A 14,781-nucleotide genomic window follows, 5' to 3' on the forward strand; every position below is an offset into this window, starting at 1 on the left:
ATGCTTTTAGATTTGTTTCTTATTACCTAAAACTTACCTTCTTGTAAATAATAAAGTGCAATGGTTTGGTTATGCATTGCCATGCCTTTCATTTACTTCATATATAACACTCTACGCTAAAACATCAATACAAAGTATTTCTTGCACATTGTATCCTAAATACTAGCTTGCGTTGAAGTGTATGTGTGTGTGATCTAAAACTAAAACTGGTCCACAGGAAGAACATCCTTGGGAAAATGAATATGTTTATTGTGTTTACAGAGAGCTATGAGGAAGGAATCAAGTTAAGAGTCCTTGTATAATCACAGGACTTAAGATGATTGTGAACAGAAAGTGAGTGGATTTATGATTTAATTTATTTATGAAGCACTAAGACCAAGACAGAGAGTGCGTGATTCGGGTTTTAAAAAAAAATCAGCAACAAACCTCTAATCTGTGCATTTACTCGACTGTAAGAATGCATTACCAAGGATCTGCCATTAAAGATGTTGCTGCTTTGCATTGTCAAATTGTAATAAACCACCCTGAAAGACAAAAACACACACTTCAGTATACGGCTATCCTCACTTCATTCCCATGCTAAATCCAAGATTATCCAATCTTTCAAATTTATTACAAAAATAGGAATCTGCCCGCCGGCATACACTCTCTTCTTTTATCCCTCAATACTGAAATGAATGTTTGTCCTATAAATTCATGTATGCACCTTGATCCTCTTCAATCCTTAATATGAAAACGTCTGAAGCATAACACAGTAAAGCCCTGTAAAGCATATCTCTCCCTCACAAACATCCATACACTGTTCTCCACAGACAACAGGAAATGGTACATGTGGTGTTTCAACCTCTTCACGACCAGCACCAGAGAGAAGGGCCATACTCTACATCAGATTATCTAGTACTGTACCTATTTTTATGCTACTAACATTTATTTTTAATTTGCTATTCATGTGTTTTTCTTCAATTCTTTAGTTTCACTAGTCCATATTAGTAGGTTGAGTTTACTTCTTTTAAAAAGTTGTAATTACTTTTTAAATTCTAATAACTGTTAAGACTAAGAATAGCCAAAAGAAAAATAAGTAGGTATAGGTACGTTTAGTAAAATGTGCATAGTATTTAAATAATGTGTTGAATACTGATGTAACAGCATCCTAAGAGAGAAAAACAAAGATAAATATCTTATAACAAATAAGGTTAAAATAGTAACATTTTAGCTGATCCGTTCATTTTGTCCTGACGAAGGTGAAAACATGAATTCCTCTTTTTTTGAAAGAATCTTTTTGTTATTTTTTTGACTAAAAGTTAAAACTAGTTGTTTTGGTATTGTAAATTCATTAAATTTTGATTGGACATTCTTGAATTTATCGCTTTGGATACCCAAATTTTGGAAAAGAAATGGCAAGAAATGGCATTGTTTTTCTCATTAACACCTTATTTCTGTTTGTCATGTAGCCTACCATATTTATGAATATACATTTGCATATTGAAAACTTTTTTGGCCATCACATGAGCTGAAAACTTACTGTCTAAAATCAAAAAAATGATGAGAACTGTTGCTGTGCATGTGGACTTAGGAATCAGTTGAGACTAAAATACTTGTTATGATGGGACACTTTCACTTATTTTTGATGTGCTTTCATAGCTTATGCAGCTTTATGCTTTAGTTATTCTATTACTGATCAGAAATCTTACAATAACAATTCACAACTTATTTAGCCATGAAAATAATTTATTTACCCCTTATTTAGCCGTGAAAATAAATTGTGTTTATTTAAAGCAACAATGGTAAAATTAATCAAATATTTTTTTCTTTCTTTCTGTTTTGATGCTAATTAACCAGCTAAGCTAACAAGTTACTTACAATATAAAATATTCAGTGTCATTCTATATGGTAATAGAAATATGATAAGACCACATGAAAACACAAAGATATATTATGGCTGAGAGTTATTAAATGATGCATTGATATATTTAAATGAATACATATCTACATCTATCTATACATTCTAGTTCGTTCTTAACACTGAAAAACTGCACAATGTTTCTAGTGGTTGTGATAGATGCAGAAGGAAAGAGTATGAGTGTATAGATGCATATGGTTCCCAGCAGCCAGCATGAGTTCAATTTAATTAAGGGTCCTCAGAGGAATGACTTCATCTCTGTGCAAGAGGGGTCTCCACTTACCCCCGTTACCCTTCCCTCCTCCTGTCAAACCAAGTAAGACAGAATTTCATATGAATCAGACCTCAATATCACTAATGCATGGACAAAGGTCAACATGGGACAATCATGCAGAAATACAACCACAATCATAAATCCTGTTTCTCAGTGTGTTAAGTGTTGGTGCTGCTGCAAACACAACTACAGCACTTTTCTAAAGGTAATGCAATTTTCCTGATCCAATTTTCTTCACGCAATAACAAATTAAGGTTGTATGAGGGGTAAATTAATCTGTCATTTAATAAAACCACATGTAGCTACAATGAGAATCCCTGAGTTGTTTTAAAAGTGATTTGAATAAATTGGAAATGGTACACTCATGGACAAGATGGTCATATTTGATTAAAGTTGCTGTAAACTATGTTAGCTGTTCAGGACCAGGCTTAGACACACTGCCTATTCATACAATTTATTATTAGTATTTCATTTTATTTATGTTTGTTTGTTTGTGTTTGTGGGTGTGAGTGTGTACCTACTTAACCATATTTTGGGGACAAATTTGTACCCAAAAGTGAGGTAAACCTGACAAAATCTCCAAAAACCTCGCTTTGGGGATGTCCTCATCAAAACGGGTTTAAAAATAAAATAAACGTTTTTTTGGAACTGTAAAAATGCAGAAAGTTTCCTGTAAGGGGTAGGGTTGGTGTAGGGCAATAGGAAATACGGTTTGTACAGTATAAAAACTATTACGGCTATGGAATGTCCCCATTTAGATAGCTAAGTAAACGTGTGTGTGTGTGTGTACTTAATTTAACTATAGTTAAAGGAGTCTCACTTTCTCACGACACCGATATCTTTGGCATAATATGGCATTTTTATCTGCCAACCAGTAGTAAAGCAAGCTCAGAGAGTGTACCTGTTTTGAAGGGTTTGCAAGCTCTCAAGCTCCCTCCAGCGATTAAAAGCTTTCGTCTTGCTTCTTTTTTTGCTCCAGTCGTCTTTTGGTCTCTTTATTTTTGTCTGTCTTCCTGTTCTTTTTAGAAAGTTTGGCTGCGTAAGCCATTGATGACAGATGAGAAATCGTGAACATTTTCACACTGTCACGTCCTCATCTCCAATTTCGACTTTCTACCTTTTTCCTGAATAACCGATGAGCATGATGGATTCTAATTGGCTAACCAAAAAAATAAAAAATAAAAATCATATTTTGCTATATCAAAAGTATCTGCATAATGGTGACAATTGTTATTACTGTAACAATACTTTGTATCTCTATACCACCCTTAAGGGCATTTCACTTCAGCTCCAAATAATGATTGTGACCAGTGTTGGGAAGGTTACTTTGGAAATGTAATAGGTTAAAGATTACAAGTTACCCTATTTAAAATGTAATAAGTAGTGTAACTATTTCAATTACTTCATTAAAGTAACTGATTACATTTGATTACTTTCTGAATATTTTTCTAAATATTTAATGTTTTCAACAGTTAATAATTTTCAAACATGTAAACCATGTGACTTTAACACCTCTTTTTACTTTGAGATCATTCTGAGGTTAAATACAGATTAAAAAACATAACAAGAAATAGTTTAGTAGCTATGACACTGTTTTTGAAATCAAATCTTTGCATAGCTAGGAAACGGTGAGCGTGATTTCACTAAGTACAACATGTTCCTGGATCAACATCCTTGTTGATCCTGGAACAACATTCCAATCAACCAATCAGAATTGAGGGATAACATTTCAGGAAATATCTGTTTTTGGCTTATGATCAGGGTTAGGTGCTTCTGCAACCTTGTTAATCAGCTATCATTTCACACTGATTTTAGGAATAAATTATGGGTACGGTTAGGTTTAGGGGTAGGGATTGGGTTAAGTCTATATTTTTGGACAGTAATGTTGATCCAGGATCAACAAAAGATTAAATTACGTAACGCCGTTACAAGTAACTAGTCACTCCCCAACACTGATTATGATTATGAAGGCTGGATTTAGTCGAACAACTGATCAAATCTTGCCTTCCTCTAAAACAATCAATAGATCTACAGGCTGCAGTGGTACTTCTACTGTTGTCCTCATCATAATATTTTGAGAAAAATGGTAATCACATCTATATGTAAAAAAGATCAGGCTGTGTTGGATTGTGTGTCAATAGTAGTAGCCTGATTGACACCTTTTCATCACTGCATGTTGTGTGCCTGTATAACCCTCTCCATTCTGAGTTTTATGGCCATATGGCAGACACATTTAATTACATTAAATATGCAAACAAATTAACCTGAAAGATTATGTGTGAGAGGGAGAGACATGGGCTATGGTGTGCACGGTGTATACTTATGCTGTACTGAAGTGGAATAATATTGTTTTATTGTATTCTGTCCTTTTGAATACATCATGAAATATACATACACACTCCTTCTTGTTACTCCATCTTTAAAAAATAACATAGCCTGTCCTGACTACATTAAGGTGTCTTGGAGCCGAGGTTAAGGCTGCTCTGTGTCTGCTCAAACTTCAGTGTAAAGGTGCAATTCCACATAAAAGCCAGATTAACATATGCCTGCACAGACCCACCTCAGCTCTTATAAAAGCATACAGGTACAGTTGTAATTGCTGTGGAAATATATTTATGCAACCTCTGAGCAGCATTAAACAGTCTGTGTAAAGACACCTAAATGCTACTTCAGAAGTGCTTCTGTGCCACCTTTGCGGTGTAAATTTGGCTTTATTCACACTCACTGCTTTCTTTTGTGCTGCATATGCCCTTTAAACATATTTGAGATTTAAACAATTATTTCAGCATGCACTTATTCTGCAGTTAATTTGCAAACAAGCTTGACAGTACTATGATCTAAATATTGTCTGTTTCTTTCCAAGATCATATAATGAATTTAAGCATACTTGGTTGCATCAGTCTTTGCATTGTTGATGCAACAACAAGTCACAAGGGGGAGCAATTGTATAGCCAGGTAGTGCGAACTGTTGCCCAGTGACCATTCAATGTTTCTTTCATTCAAAGTTTACTGAGCGGTTGTTGAATTAGGACTGCCATATGTCCCATTCACACTAGGACTGCACAATAGACCCTTCTGAACCATTTAATGTGTCTGAATTAATTTGAAATATATGTTTGTTTGCTTTTTATCACAAGCCAAAAATTATAAAATCTATTTTAAAATGATATTTGTTTTAATTTTAACCATAGGTATAAAGGTGGACACAATTTTGAGACGTCAAACTTCTGTCTAGATTTAAAGTGAATAGCATTTATAGTGTACATTGTACTTGTGTCTCTGGAGTGTAAGAGGAACAAAATATGAACATTTTTTGGCATTTGTAATGACTCACTACATTATTCAAGTGTTTTGTCCTTTTGAAATGTAATAACCTTGTCATTTCTGTTGTTTGCATTCAAAACATTCTGTAAAGGGCTTAAATTTGCTGTCCTGTAAGCTTTAACATACAACTAACTATGATTAATCATTGCTTACTATTTAACCCACAGTGTAATTTAAATATTCAGGTACATTTACAACTTTCAATGTATTCTGGGGAATTCATTACCTGAATGCTTTTGGAATTAATTTTTTCTGCTGTATTTACTAAAAGAAGACCCGCCTCCTGATGCCATTGGCTCGTTCACACCCAAACCTGCTTCTGATTGGACAGCAAATGTGTCACACAGTGGACGCGGCCTCTATACCGTGAGTCAAGAATCGAAACCAAAAATGCTTCAGAAGCGACAACAAAAGAGAACTTGGCGTTTATAACATAGTGCGAATCATAAATCACTGCTCCTTATATTCGAATGAGGTAAGATTTTATTCAAATCCTTTTTCTGAATAGCGAATCGCCTTTTTGTTGCTGTATAGGTAGGTGTTTCTCAATGTGACGCGCATCTCATATTTTCCTCAGGCTTCTGTTGACATAACTAACTGGGTGCCTTCTGTCAGCGATAATAACAAACATTAGTTATTTGAAATATTAAAGGTCATGTACGGATAACACAGAAGACTTCAAAAGTAACCAATGCCACCGTGTTCTGTTTTTTTGCCTTTTGCAAGAATGGACTGACTATGCGTTATGTTTTTGCTGTTTCATCTAGGAAGAGCAGAATTGCTCCCGTAGTCCTTTTGCTTTCATAAATGAAATGGCGGGAGGTACAAGGTAAGAATTATTAATCTTCTAATAAACAGTGTTATGTTTAAATGCAGACGCGTTCCTTAAAGGTAGCATTGATTGTTTCTTAGAGATTGGCATTTGACAAAGCCAGCCAAACTGGTCCAACACTTAAAAAAAAAAAAAAAAAAACTACTAACGTAATGGCAACAAAATGCAGTGGTTTAAACATATTATGTTGGGTAAGTATGTTATTTTAAGACGTGAGTCATGTGCACGTTTCTTATGAGCGTGGGTCCCTGTTGTTGCGCAACGAGGTCGCCAGTGGAGTATCCTGACATGTTTTTGTGGGCTGGGTATTTTTTTAAATACCATTTTGAACTACAATTTGTCATGTTTATACATAATTAAATGTCTTTAAACACAGTTTAAACCATATTTATTTTATTTTATCTTGTTTTGTTTCACACCCAGTGGTTTTCTTAAAATCAAATAAATGTTGGTTTTAATCTAAAAGCAGCAGAAGGGATAGTGTGTGACAGGAGATTCAGGGGCTGACAGCGGGATGGCCCACTTCGACACAGAGTACCAGCGCCTGGAGGCGTCCTACAGCGACTCCCCTCCCGGAGAAGAGAATCTGCTAGTGCATGTTCCAGAGGGATCCAAATGTAAGATTTAAGGCAGATCCCACAATTTTAAGTAAAGAAACAATGCAGCATAGTTTGTGTGCCTATCATGTGCCCATTTTTCCATGTAATTTTATCATAAAATTAATTAATTGAGTTGTTTATTTCAGCTCCATGGCACCACATTGAAAATCTGGACCTTTTCTTCCAGAGAATATCCTTTGTGCACTGAAATTTATTGCTTAATTATGGATTAAATAGAATTTTGTAAATCTACTTTAAATCAAGTAGATTGATATCAATTTAGTGATTACAGTCAACAAAAGTCTTATTTCTCTTAACATTCAATACGTCTATAATCTACACCAGAAGAATGGATTTACATGTATGCTGCTGGGAGAAATATTTGAGCTCGTGTAAGTATCAATTCATTTACTGTATCCTTCATTAAATGTGGTAGTAAAAATAGTACTAGTGTCTAATAAATAGTGTCTGTAAACAGTTGATCAGTGATCAAACTCCTTTAACCTAATTAACTGTTATGCACTTTTTCCCATCATTATTCCAGGCAACTTGTGTTTGTGGTGGCATTCACAGTGTTCCTGGCTAACTGTGTGGACTATGACATCCTTTTTGCCAACAAGTTTGTTAATCACACTGATTCCTCAAAGGTTACGCTCCCCGATGCATTTCTCCCAGTGGATGTGTGCAGTGCTCGGTATATTTCATATATTAAATGTCATTAATGATGTGGCATCATATGATATATATGATCCATCATAACACAAACTGTCTTTTGTTAACATGTGTTTTAGGATCCGTGACAATGTTTTCGTCATCTTCATCCTTATCATATCAGGGGTCTTTTGGCTCCACCGTCTCGTCAAGTTTATCTACAACATCTGTTGCTACTGGGAGATCAGATCGTTTTACATCAACGCCCTAAAAATGTCCATGGTGAGCTTTTCTGCTAACTCATGTAGCACATGTATGTTCTGACAGGCATTTGAGTCAGCAGTGGAGGAAAGCATACTCTAATTTTCTTAGTTCTTAATGTGTTTTTGATGCCAGTAAGCCATTTAAACTTCTGAGCAAGGGTACCATAATGAAGTTTTCAACTGAGTTCACATTTTTAAATGTTCAGTAAGCCCTTTCTCTTTTGCAGACGGAACTTCCTTATTTCACCTGGCAGGAGGTGCAGGCAAGGATTATTGAGATACAGAAGGAGCACCAGATTTGCATCCACAAAAAAGAATTGACAGAGCTTGACATCTACCACCGCATACTGCGTTTTAAAAACTACATGGTCGCGATGGTCAATAAGTCACTCCTACCCGTGCGCTTTCGCTTGCCTCTGCTGGGCAACACTGTTTTTTACACTCGTGGTCTCAAGTATAATTTTGAGTTGATTTTCTTCTGGGGCCCTGGATCTCTTTTTGAAAATGAGTGGAGTCTGAAGCCGGAGTACAAACGTGGAGGGAACCGTTTGGAGCTGGCGGACCGTCTGAGCTCAAGGATCTTGTGGATTGGAATTGCCAACCTTCTCTTGTGTCCAGTTATCCTGATCTGGCAGATTCTGTATGCCTTCTTCAGCTACACTGAGGTGATCAAACGTGAGCCGGGAAGTCTGGGTGCTCGATGTTGGTCCCTGTATGGCCGTTTTTACCTCCGTCACTTTAATGAACTAGACCATGAGCTGATGTCACGCCTCAGCAAGGGCTACAAGGCCTCCTCGAAGTACATGAACTGCTTCATGTCACCATTACTGACGGTGGTGGCTAAGAACGTGGCGTTCTTTGCTGGCTCCATACTAGCAGTTTTGATTGCTTTGACCATTTATGACGAAGATGTATTGGCTGTCGAACACGTGCTCAGCAGTATTACATTACTTGGGATCTGCATCACAGTCTGCAGGTGTGACCATGTTAAGAGTGACCAAGATAAAACAGATCACTAGAACTGAGTCTTTGGATTTGGATTTGTTGTCAATTTATTTTTCTGGTGAGATTTGACTTTGAACTATTTTGTGCTCATTCTTTCATCCTTGTGTTCCCTAGGTCTTTTATCCCAGACAAGCATATGGTGTTCTGCCCAGAACAGCTGCTTAAAGTGATCTTGGCATACATCCATTACATGCCTGATCATTGGCAGGGTAATGCCCACCGTTATGAGACCAGAGACGAGTTCGCGCAGCTCTTTCAGTACAAGGCTGTAAGTAATGCAAAAGCTTAAGAAATACTTGTGGACCCAAACACAAATATATTATTATTGTGAATGAAAACTAACATTACATTTTCATTAACTGAAATAAAGAATTATTGGAAAACCAAAAATACATTTTCATTATTTCAAAGTTAAATAAAATTAAATATCAAGGACCACAAATTAATTTTAGTTTTTGATACACAGCATACTATGCATTACAGAACCAAGACATGATTTTGGTGACGATAATGACGTGACATATTAATAAAGCAAATATTTTTGGCAATTCCCAAGTCCCATCCGCAGTTTCAGTGTTTTTATTAAAGGTCAAAATTGTTTACAAGTGAAATATGTATGGATGATCTGTTCACAACACAATCAATAACATGCATTTCTAAAACAGAATTTCATGGTGATTGTCTTTTGATATCTGTCCTTGTAGGTATTTATTCTTGAGGAGCTGCTGAGTCCAGTCATCACTCCTTTCATTCTTATTTTTTGCTTGCGGCGTAAATCTCTAGAGATCATAGATTTTTTCCGAAACTTTACTGTGGATGTGGTCGGTGTGGGTGATACTTGCTCTTTTGCACAGATGGATGTCCGTCAACATGGTCATCCTGCAGTAAGGGCACAAAAATGTTTTCCCCAAATTATTTTCAGTATTGTGCTTTTTTGTAGATGAATCTACCTAGTTCTCTCTTTATTTGTTGACTATGATGCCCTTTTTTGGTTCACTATAGTGGATGTCTGCTGGGAAAACAGAGGCCTCCATCTATCAGCAGGCAGAAGACGGAAAGACTGAACTGTCACTCATGCACTTTGCTATCACAAATCCACACTGGCAGCCCCCTCGGGAGAGCACGCATTTCATCAGCCTTCTGAAAGAGAAGGTGCATCGCGAGGCCGCCACAGGACAGCAGGGAATCATAGCAGAAAATGCTGCATTTACCTCAACCCATTCACTACAGTCTGATTCAGAGGTATCCAAAGCTGAGCTGAGCTGCCAACATCCATCCATCCAGATCATTATATATAATGATATGTATCTAATGGCAAATAAGATCAATAATAGGAATATTAATAGTTAGAATAATTATATTAATGTATTAGACTGGGTCCTAAATGATATTAATGAAAAGTGAACCAAGAACAAAACCTGCTTTTAAGATTAGATACAATATGATTATAAAGAGAACTAAGTTCTTTTTAAAAATATGTCTGATTTTGGGTGTTGTTTCATTTCAGCCTCGCAGTCTTATTGCAAATCTCCTGATGGGACCCCCTTCCCTGGCCTCGCTGCATCTGGGTCGAGAGGGCTCCATCAATCCTGTGTCCATTGGAGTGAGTGAGGGGGCATCCGCCCTCCGATCCCTCTCTCCTGTCAGCACGAGTCTACACCTGCGGGGCAGCTACCCATCTGCCAGACTGCCACGACCTGACCATCCAGCTGTGGTGGCTGGGAGAGCAATGACAGGCTCAGGGTAATGACTGAATACAAGTTTAACATTATTATTGTATTTGATATTTTTTTTATATATATAGTTTCATGAATTTTAATAATAATTATATCGTTTTTTAGCTTTATTTTGTTGATTTGCTCTTATGTATTCTAAGTGTCTAAGTAAAAGATGTTATTGCGTTTTAATTGATTTTGAGCATGACACTAGAATTGACTTTTTGTCGCGCAGAAATTCCTTATATTGAGTAGCTTTGGGCATTCTCATTGTGATTAATCTGGGTTAAACGTTAAAAACAAAGTTTAAAAAACACTTGTAAAAATGTTGAATAAATATAAAAATTGTGTACAGTTAGTAGTGAATGAGACCTGTTAACATTTACTTTTCATAGATTTCATAAGTAGACTGTCAAATGAATCGCATGATTTCTTAAAATAGCAATTGTGACAACTTACACTGCTGTTCAAAAGTTTGGGGTCAGAAATATTTTCTTTAAAGAAATTATTACTTTTCTTCAGCAAGGTGTGTTAAATTAATCAAAATCACATGCATTTGTTACAAAAAATGTGAAATCACAGAGATAAATTACATTAAAATGTTAAAATAGAATGTTGTTCAAAATATATTTCACAATATTACTATTTTTACAATATTTTTTATATCAAATAAATGCAGCCTCATTGAGACCTCTTTTAAAAAACTATCAAAATCATACCAACTCCAAACTTTTGAACTAATATCTTTGTCTTTGCAGCTTTACAGCTAGACAGATTTTAAAATGTCCCTGCCAAACTATTTCACATCATTCATTTGTTCTATTTTCTCCTCCTCAACTCTTGGATGGTCCTCATCCAGCACTGATGCCCGTACCATCAGCTCTGGCAGTAGTGCCTGGGAAGGCCAGCTGACCAGTATGGTCCTATCAGAATACGCTTCCACAGAGATGAGCATTCATGCCCTCTACATTCATGAGGTAAAGCAACACATGAACTGTTGATATAAGCAAAGCTTTATTACAGAATGATTTTATTATCAGTGATTGTGCATCTATGGGACTGATCCAAGAATGTATGAAACTGCCACGATCATTATACTTCCCACAAATGCTTGGGCATCTTGGCTGCTTTTCCTTCATTATCCGGTCCAAATCAGCCTTTTAACCAGTAATGTGTTGAAAGAGGTCAGTCTCTAGTCTGCACCTGAATATTAGTAACTATATCTAATGTGTGTGTAGATGCACAAGCAGCAGTCGCGAGGTGAGGTGTCTCGACACACCTGGCACAGACAGGAGAGTGACGAGAGCAGTGAGAGTGTCAACGAGGACATGGAAGCCGCCCGCACCTTCCCCCGTTCCAGCACTTTCCCAACCACCTCACACCAGGAGGGGGCAGCACATCAGAGCGGCAGCCAGCGGCGTTATGGTGGAACCTTAGGTACTATAAACGCCTGTTTGTAGTAATATCTAAGAATGAGAAGTGCCACCATGTAGTCTTTACATGGGCGATAAACTCTGTCTCCTGCAGATCCTCTTTCTGGAAGCTTTCGAGCTCACAGAACGCCTCGCATGCCTATGGGCGGCTGGTCTGAGGAGAACCAAATGAGCAGACATCACGACCCAGTGCCCGAGGAGGGGTCTGAGGATGAGCTACCACCACGCATCCATAAGGTACGACGGGAAAGCGGTAAATATGAAGCAATATTGATATGTGCTGGATTCCTAATACTCATTTCTGTGTTCTCGTCTTTTTTTAGGTGACTTAACAGGTGTATCGTGGATGAAGTACTCGAGAGACTAACAGCATCCATTTACTTTTGGACATTGATTAAAAAAAAAAAATCATATTTATTTACTCTTGGACAAAACACAAGTCTGAGCTTAATTACTGTATGTCACAGAGTGGCATCGTTTCAAAGATGCATTGTAATGGTTTGAGCTTTTGTGGGAATGATACAATGAACAACATTATCAAAATACTCAATTATTCATAGTTCTCACATATTGATCCACTTGAGAGAAGTTGCAAAACTGGTTCTGTAAAATATTTCATTGTGAATAGGAAAGTCTATTTGCAAACTGGAATAAGCAGTTGACAGAAGTCCTTTGAGTAAACGGTTAAATAGGACTGCGTTCAGTTGACCCTGACGTTTCCGTTCTTGTCAAAAAGTAAAGGTTGGTGTTGATGTAGGAAATATGTGCTTAGAATTTTTGAGCTGCTTTGAATAATTTTGATAGGAGGAAGAAATATTTATAATATGCAATGTGCCATTATGAATTTTAAGCTTTGCAAAATTAGATTTTATTCTCAATCCCAGATTTCTGTGAGAGGGAAAAACCACTGAAGATCATTTAAGCCTGGCACAGTAAAAATGATGCATGCTCTTTTTTAATTTTTATTATTTGCACAATATCAAATGAGAATGCACTTTATCATTTTTCCAGATCCAAAGGATGACTCCAAGGCAGTGGACAAATCGGACTTGTTTTTATTACCGTGCAGTTTTAAAGGAAGTTGTATATTTCTGGGTAATGGCTATAGGATAAAACCCCAGGATTTTTTCAGTTAGATTTTCAGTTTATTTACCATGGCTCAGGTGAATAAAATATGATTCGTGAGAATGAGGGGGTTGTGTATAGCATTATGTTTCAGATATCTCAGGACCGGCTTGTTTTTGGCACTGAAGTTGCCCATAAGGTGCATGACACTTGGGTGATTGCAGACTGCTGCCCCTTTCATCCTCAAACCCATAACTGCTAAAGGGAATTAACAAACCTTTGTGTAGTTTGCGTGTGACTGCAAAGATTTTGGATTTTATTCATAGTACATCACTCCATAAAAAACTGACAGCATTTCTCATATCTCGCACTGCTCGCAAACATTGTGCTTAGAGTGTTCAAGGTGCAAATTGTGCATGACCCTTGACCTTTATACTGGTATGTTTGTGTAATAATTGGCCTGTAAAATGCTTCTCTGACCTTAACTAATCTATCAACTGCAGCTGTGCATTTTCCATTGTCTTTTGTTTTGTTTTCTAGACTGTGTTGTATATTTACATTTTGTACAGATTAAATTCATCAATAAAATGTATTTAATAGCTTGTGTACAGTTATTTAAGAAATATATATATAATTTTTAGTTTTTTTAAGAAATAGATAGGATTTTATATTTACAGTATATAAATTTATATTCATGTTTTAATGATTCTTGAATTACAGGGTTGAATATCAACCCACTATATTTCATTTAACCATATATACTGTACTGCCATGCATATTTTTAATTAGTATAATTCTTGAAAAATAAACCGCCCGAACAGGGACTTGAACCCTGGACCCTCAGATTAAAAGTCTGATGCTCTACCGACTGAGCTATCCGGGCCGTATTTCCACGTAAGGCGCCCCCCTTCTTCACTTGCGTCAACAACGCATACTCTGGAACTATATATATACATACACAAACACTTGTAAACAAGTATGTTATGTGAATCGGACCGCAAAGGTCGAAGTAAGTTATATAAAAACATCTTTTCAGATTCTGGTATCGGTCTGGATTCAGTCAGATGGAAGAAAAACCACCGTGCTTGCTGCAGTAGTTCAGCTCAGGTTTCAGCGTTTAATGTTGTTCATACCTTCTTTACGCTTAGGACGCCCCCCGTCTTCACTTACTCAGTGGCAACAACGCATACTCAACAACACAATGATATAGACATACCATACAATAATGCCTCAGGTGGACTCGTGAAAATTGAGGTATGAACAACATTAAACGCTGAAACCTGAGCTGAACTACTGCAGCAAGCACGGTGGTTCCGTTTCATTCCTCCTGACCGCCAGAGGCGGTGCTTAAGAACTAATGGATTATCGCAGCGCCAGCTCTATAGGTCCAGAGCCATATAGAACTGTGTCAAAGTAATGTCCATATGGCAGAAATGTTCTCAAATTAGGCTATACAAATCATGCAGTTAAATAATGTCATGTAGGCTATTCAGAAACAATGAAACATGTATACAGAAACAATGAACAAATTAAAGCAATGGTAACATGATGTGATCATTACAATGCAAGGAAAATTTAGCAGTTTTGCATGTTTATTCAGAGTCAGGTTCATCTGAAGTCCTCTCATGGACTAGCGTCATCTCTTCACAGGTGCTGGTCAGCTGAAGTCTTCATAAGACGCTATAGTCAGCAGGAGCAATCTATAGATTACACCAACAAA

General features: G+C 36.8%; 1 protein-coding gene and 1 non-coding gene across 3 annotated transcripts; one reads left to right on the forward strand and one right to left on the reverse strand.

Annotated features, from left to right (window-relative positions):
* The first annotated feature begins 5,835 nt into the window (after positions 1-5,835).
* atg9a (ATG9 autophagy related 9 homolog A (S. cerevisiae)) lies at positions 5,836-13,660 on the forward strand. 2 transcript variants are annotated; one of them, XM_058780002.1, is made up of 16 exons: positions 5,836-5,973; positions 6,266-6,327; positions 6,797-6,947; positions 7,076-7,119; positions 7,257-7,321; positions 7,474-7,623; positions 7,721-7,862; positions 8,071-8,819; positions 8,963-9,116; positions 9,553-9,732; positions 9,851-10,090; positions 10,356-10,591; positions 11,423-11,540; positions 11,802-12,000; positions 12,091-12,233; positions 12,320-13,660. In XM_058780002.1, exons 3-16 carry the CDS (start codon positions 6,845-6,847, stop codon positions 12,326-12,328), a joined length of 2,532 nt encoding a protein of 843 aa, XP_058635985.1. In that variant the 5' UTR covers positions 5,836-5,973; positions 6,266-6,327; positions 6,797-6,844; the 3' UTR covers positions 12,329-13,660. The 2 variants fall into 2 exon arrangements, with proteins under 2 accessions (XP_058635985.1, XP_058635986.1); XM_058780003.1 differs by having other exon boundaries at positions 6,800-6,947.
* A 211-nt stretch (positions 13,661-13,871) lies between these two features.
* trnak-uuu (transfer RNA lysine (anticodon UUU)) lies at positions 13,872-13,944 on the reverse strand. The gene has a single exon. It is a non-coding gene; the product is annotated as a tRNA-Lys (tRNA).
* Positions 13,945-14,781: the final 837 nt, after the last annotated feature.

The sequence above is a fragment of the Onychostoma macrolepis genome, chromosome 06, assembly GCF_012432095.1.
Source record: "Onychostoma macrolepis isolate SWU-2019 chromosome 06, ASM1243209v1, whole genome shotgun sequence".
Classification (NCBI taxonomy): Eukaryota; Metazoa; Chordata; class Actinopteri; order Cypriniformes; family Cyprinidae; genus Onychostoma; species Onychostoma macrolepis.

Coding starts and splice junctions, on each gene's coding strand:
- atg9a (XM_058780002.1), top strand. CDS start 6,845: ATGGCCCACTTCGACACAGAGTACCAGCGCCTGGAGGCGTCCTACAGC. Junction 6,948..7,075: donor TGTTCCAGAGGGATCCAAAT/GTAAGATTTAAG, acceptor TGTTTATTTCAG/CTCCATGGCACCACATTGAA. Junction 7,322..7,473: donor GGAGAAATATTTGAGCTCGT/GTAAGTATCAAT, acceptor TCATTATTCCAG/GCAACTTGTGTTTGTGGTGG.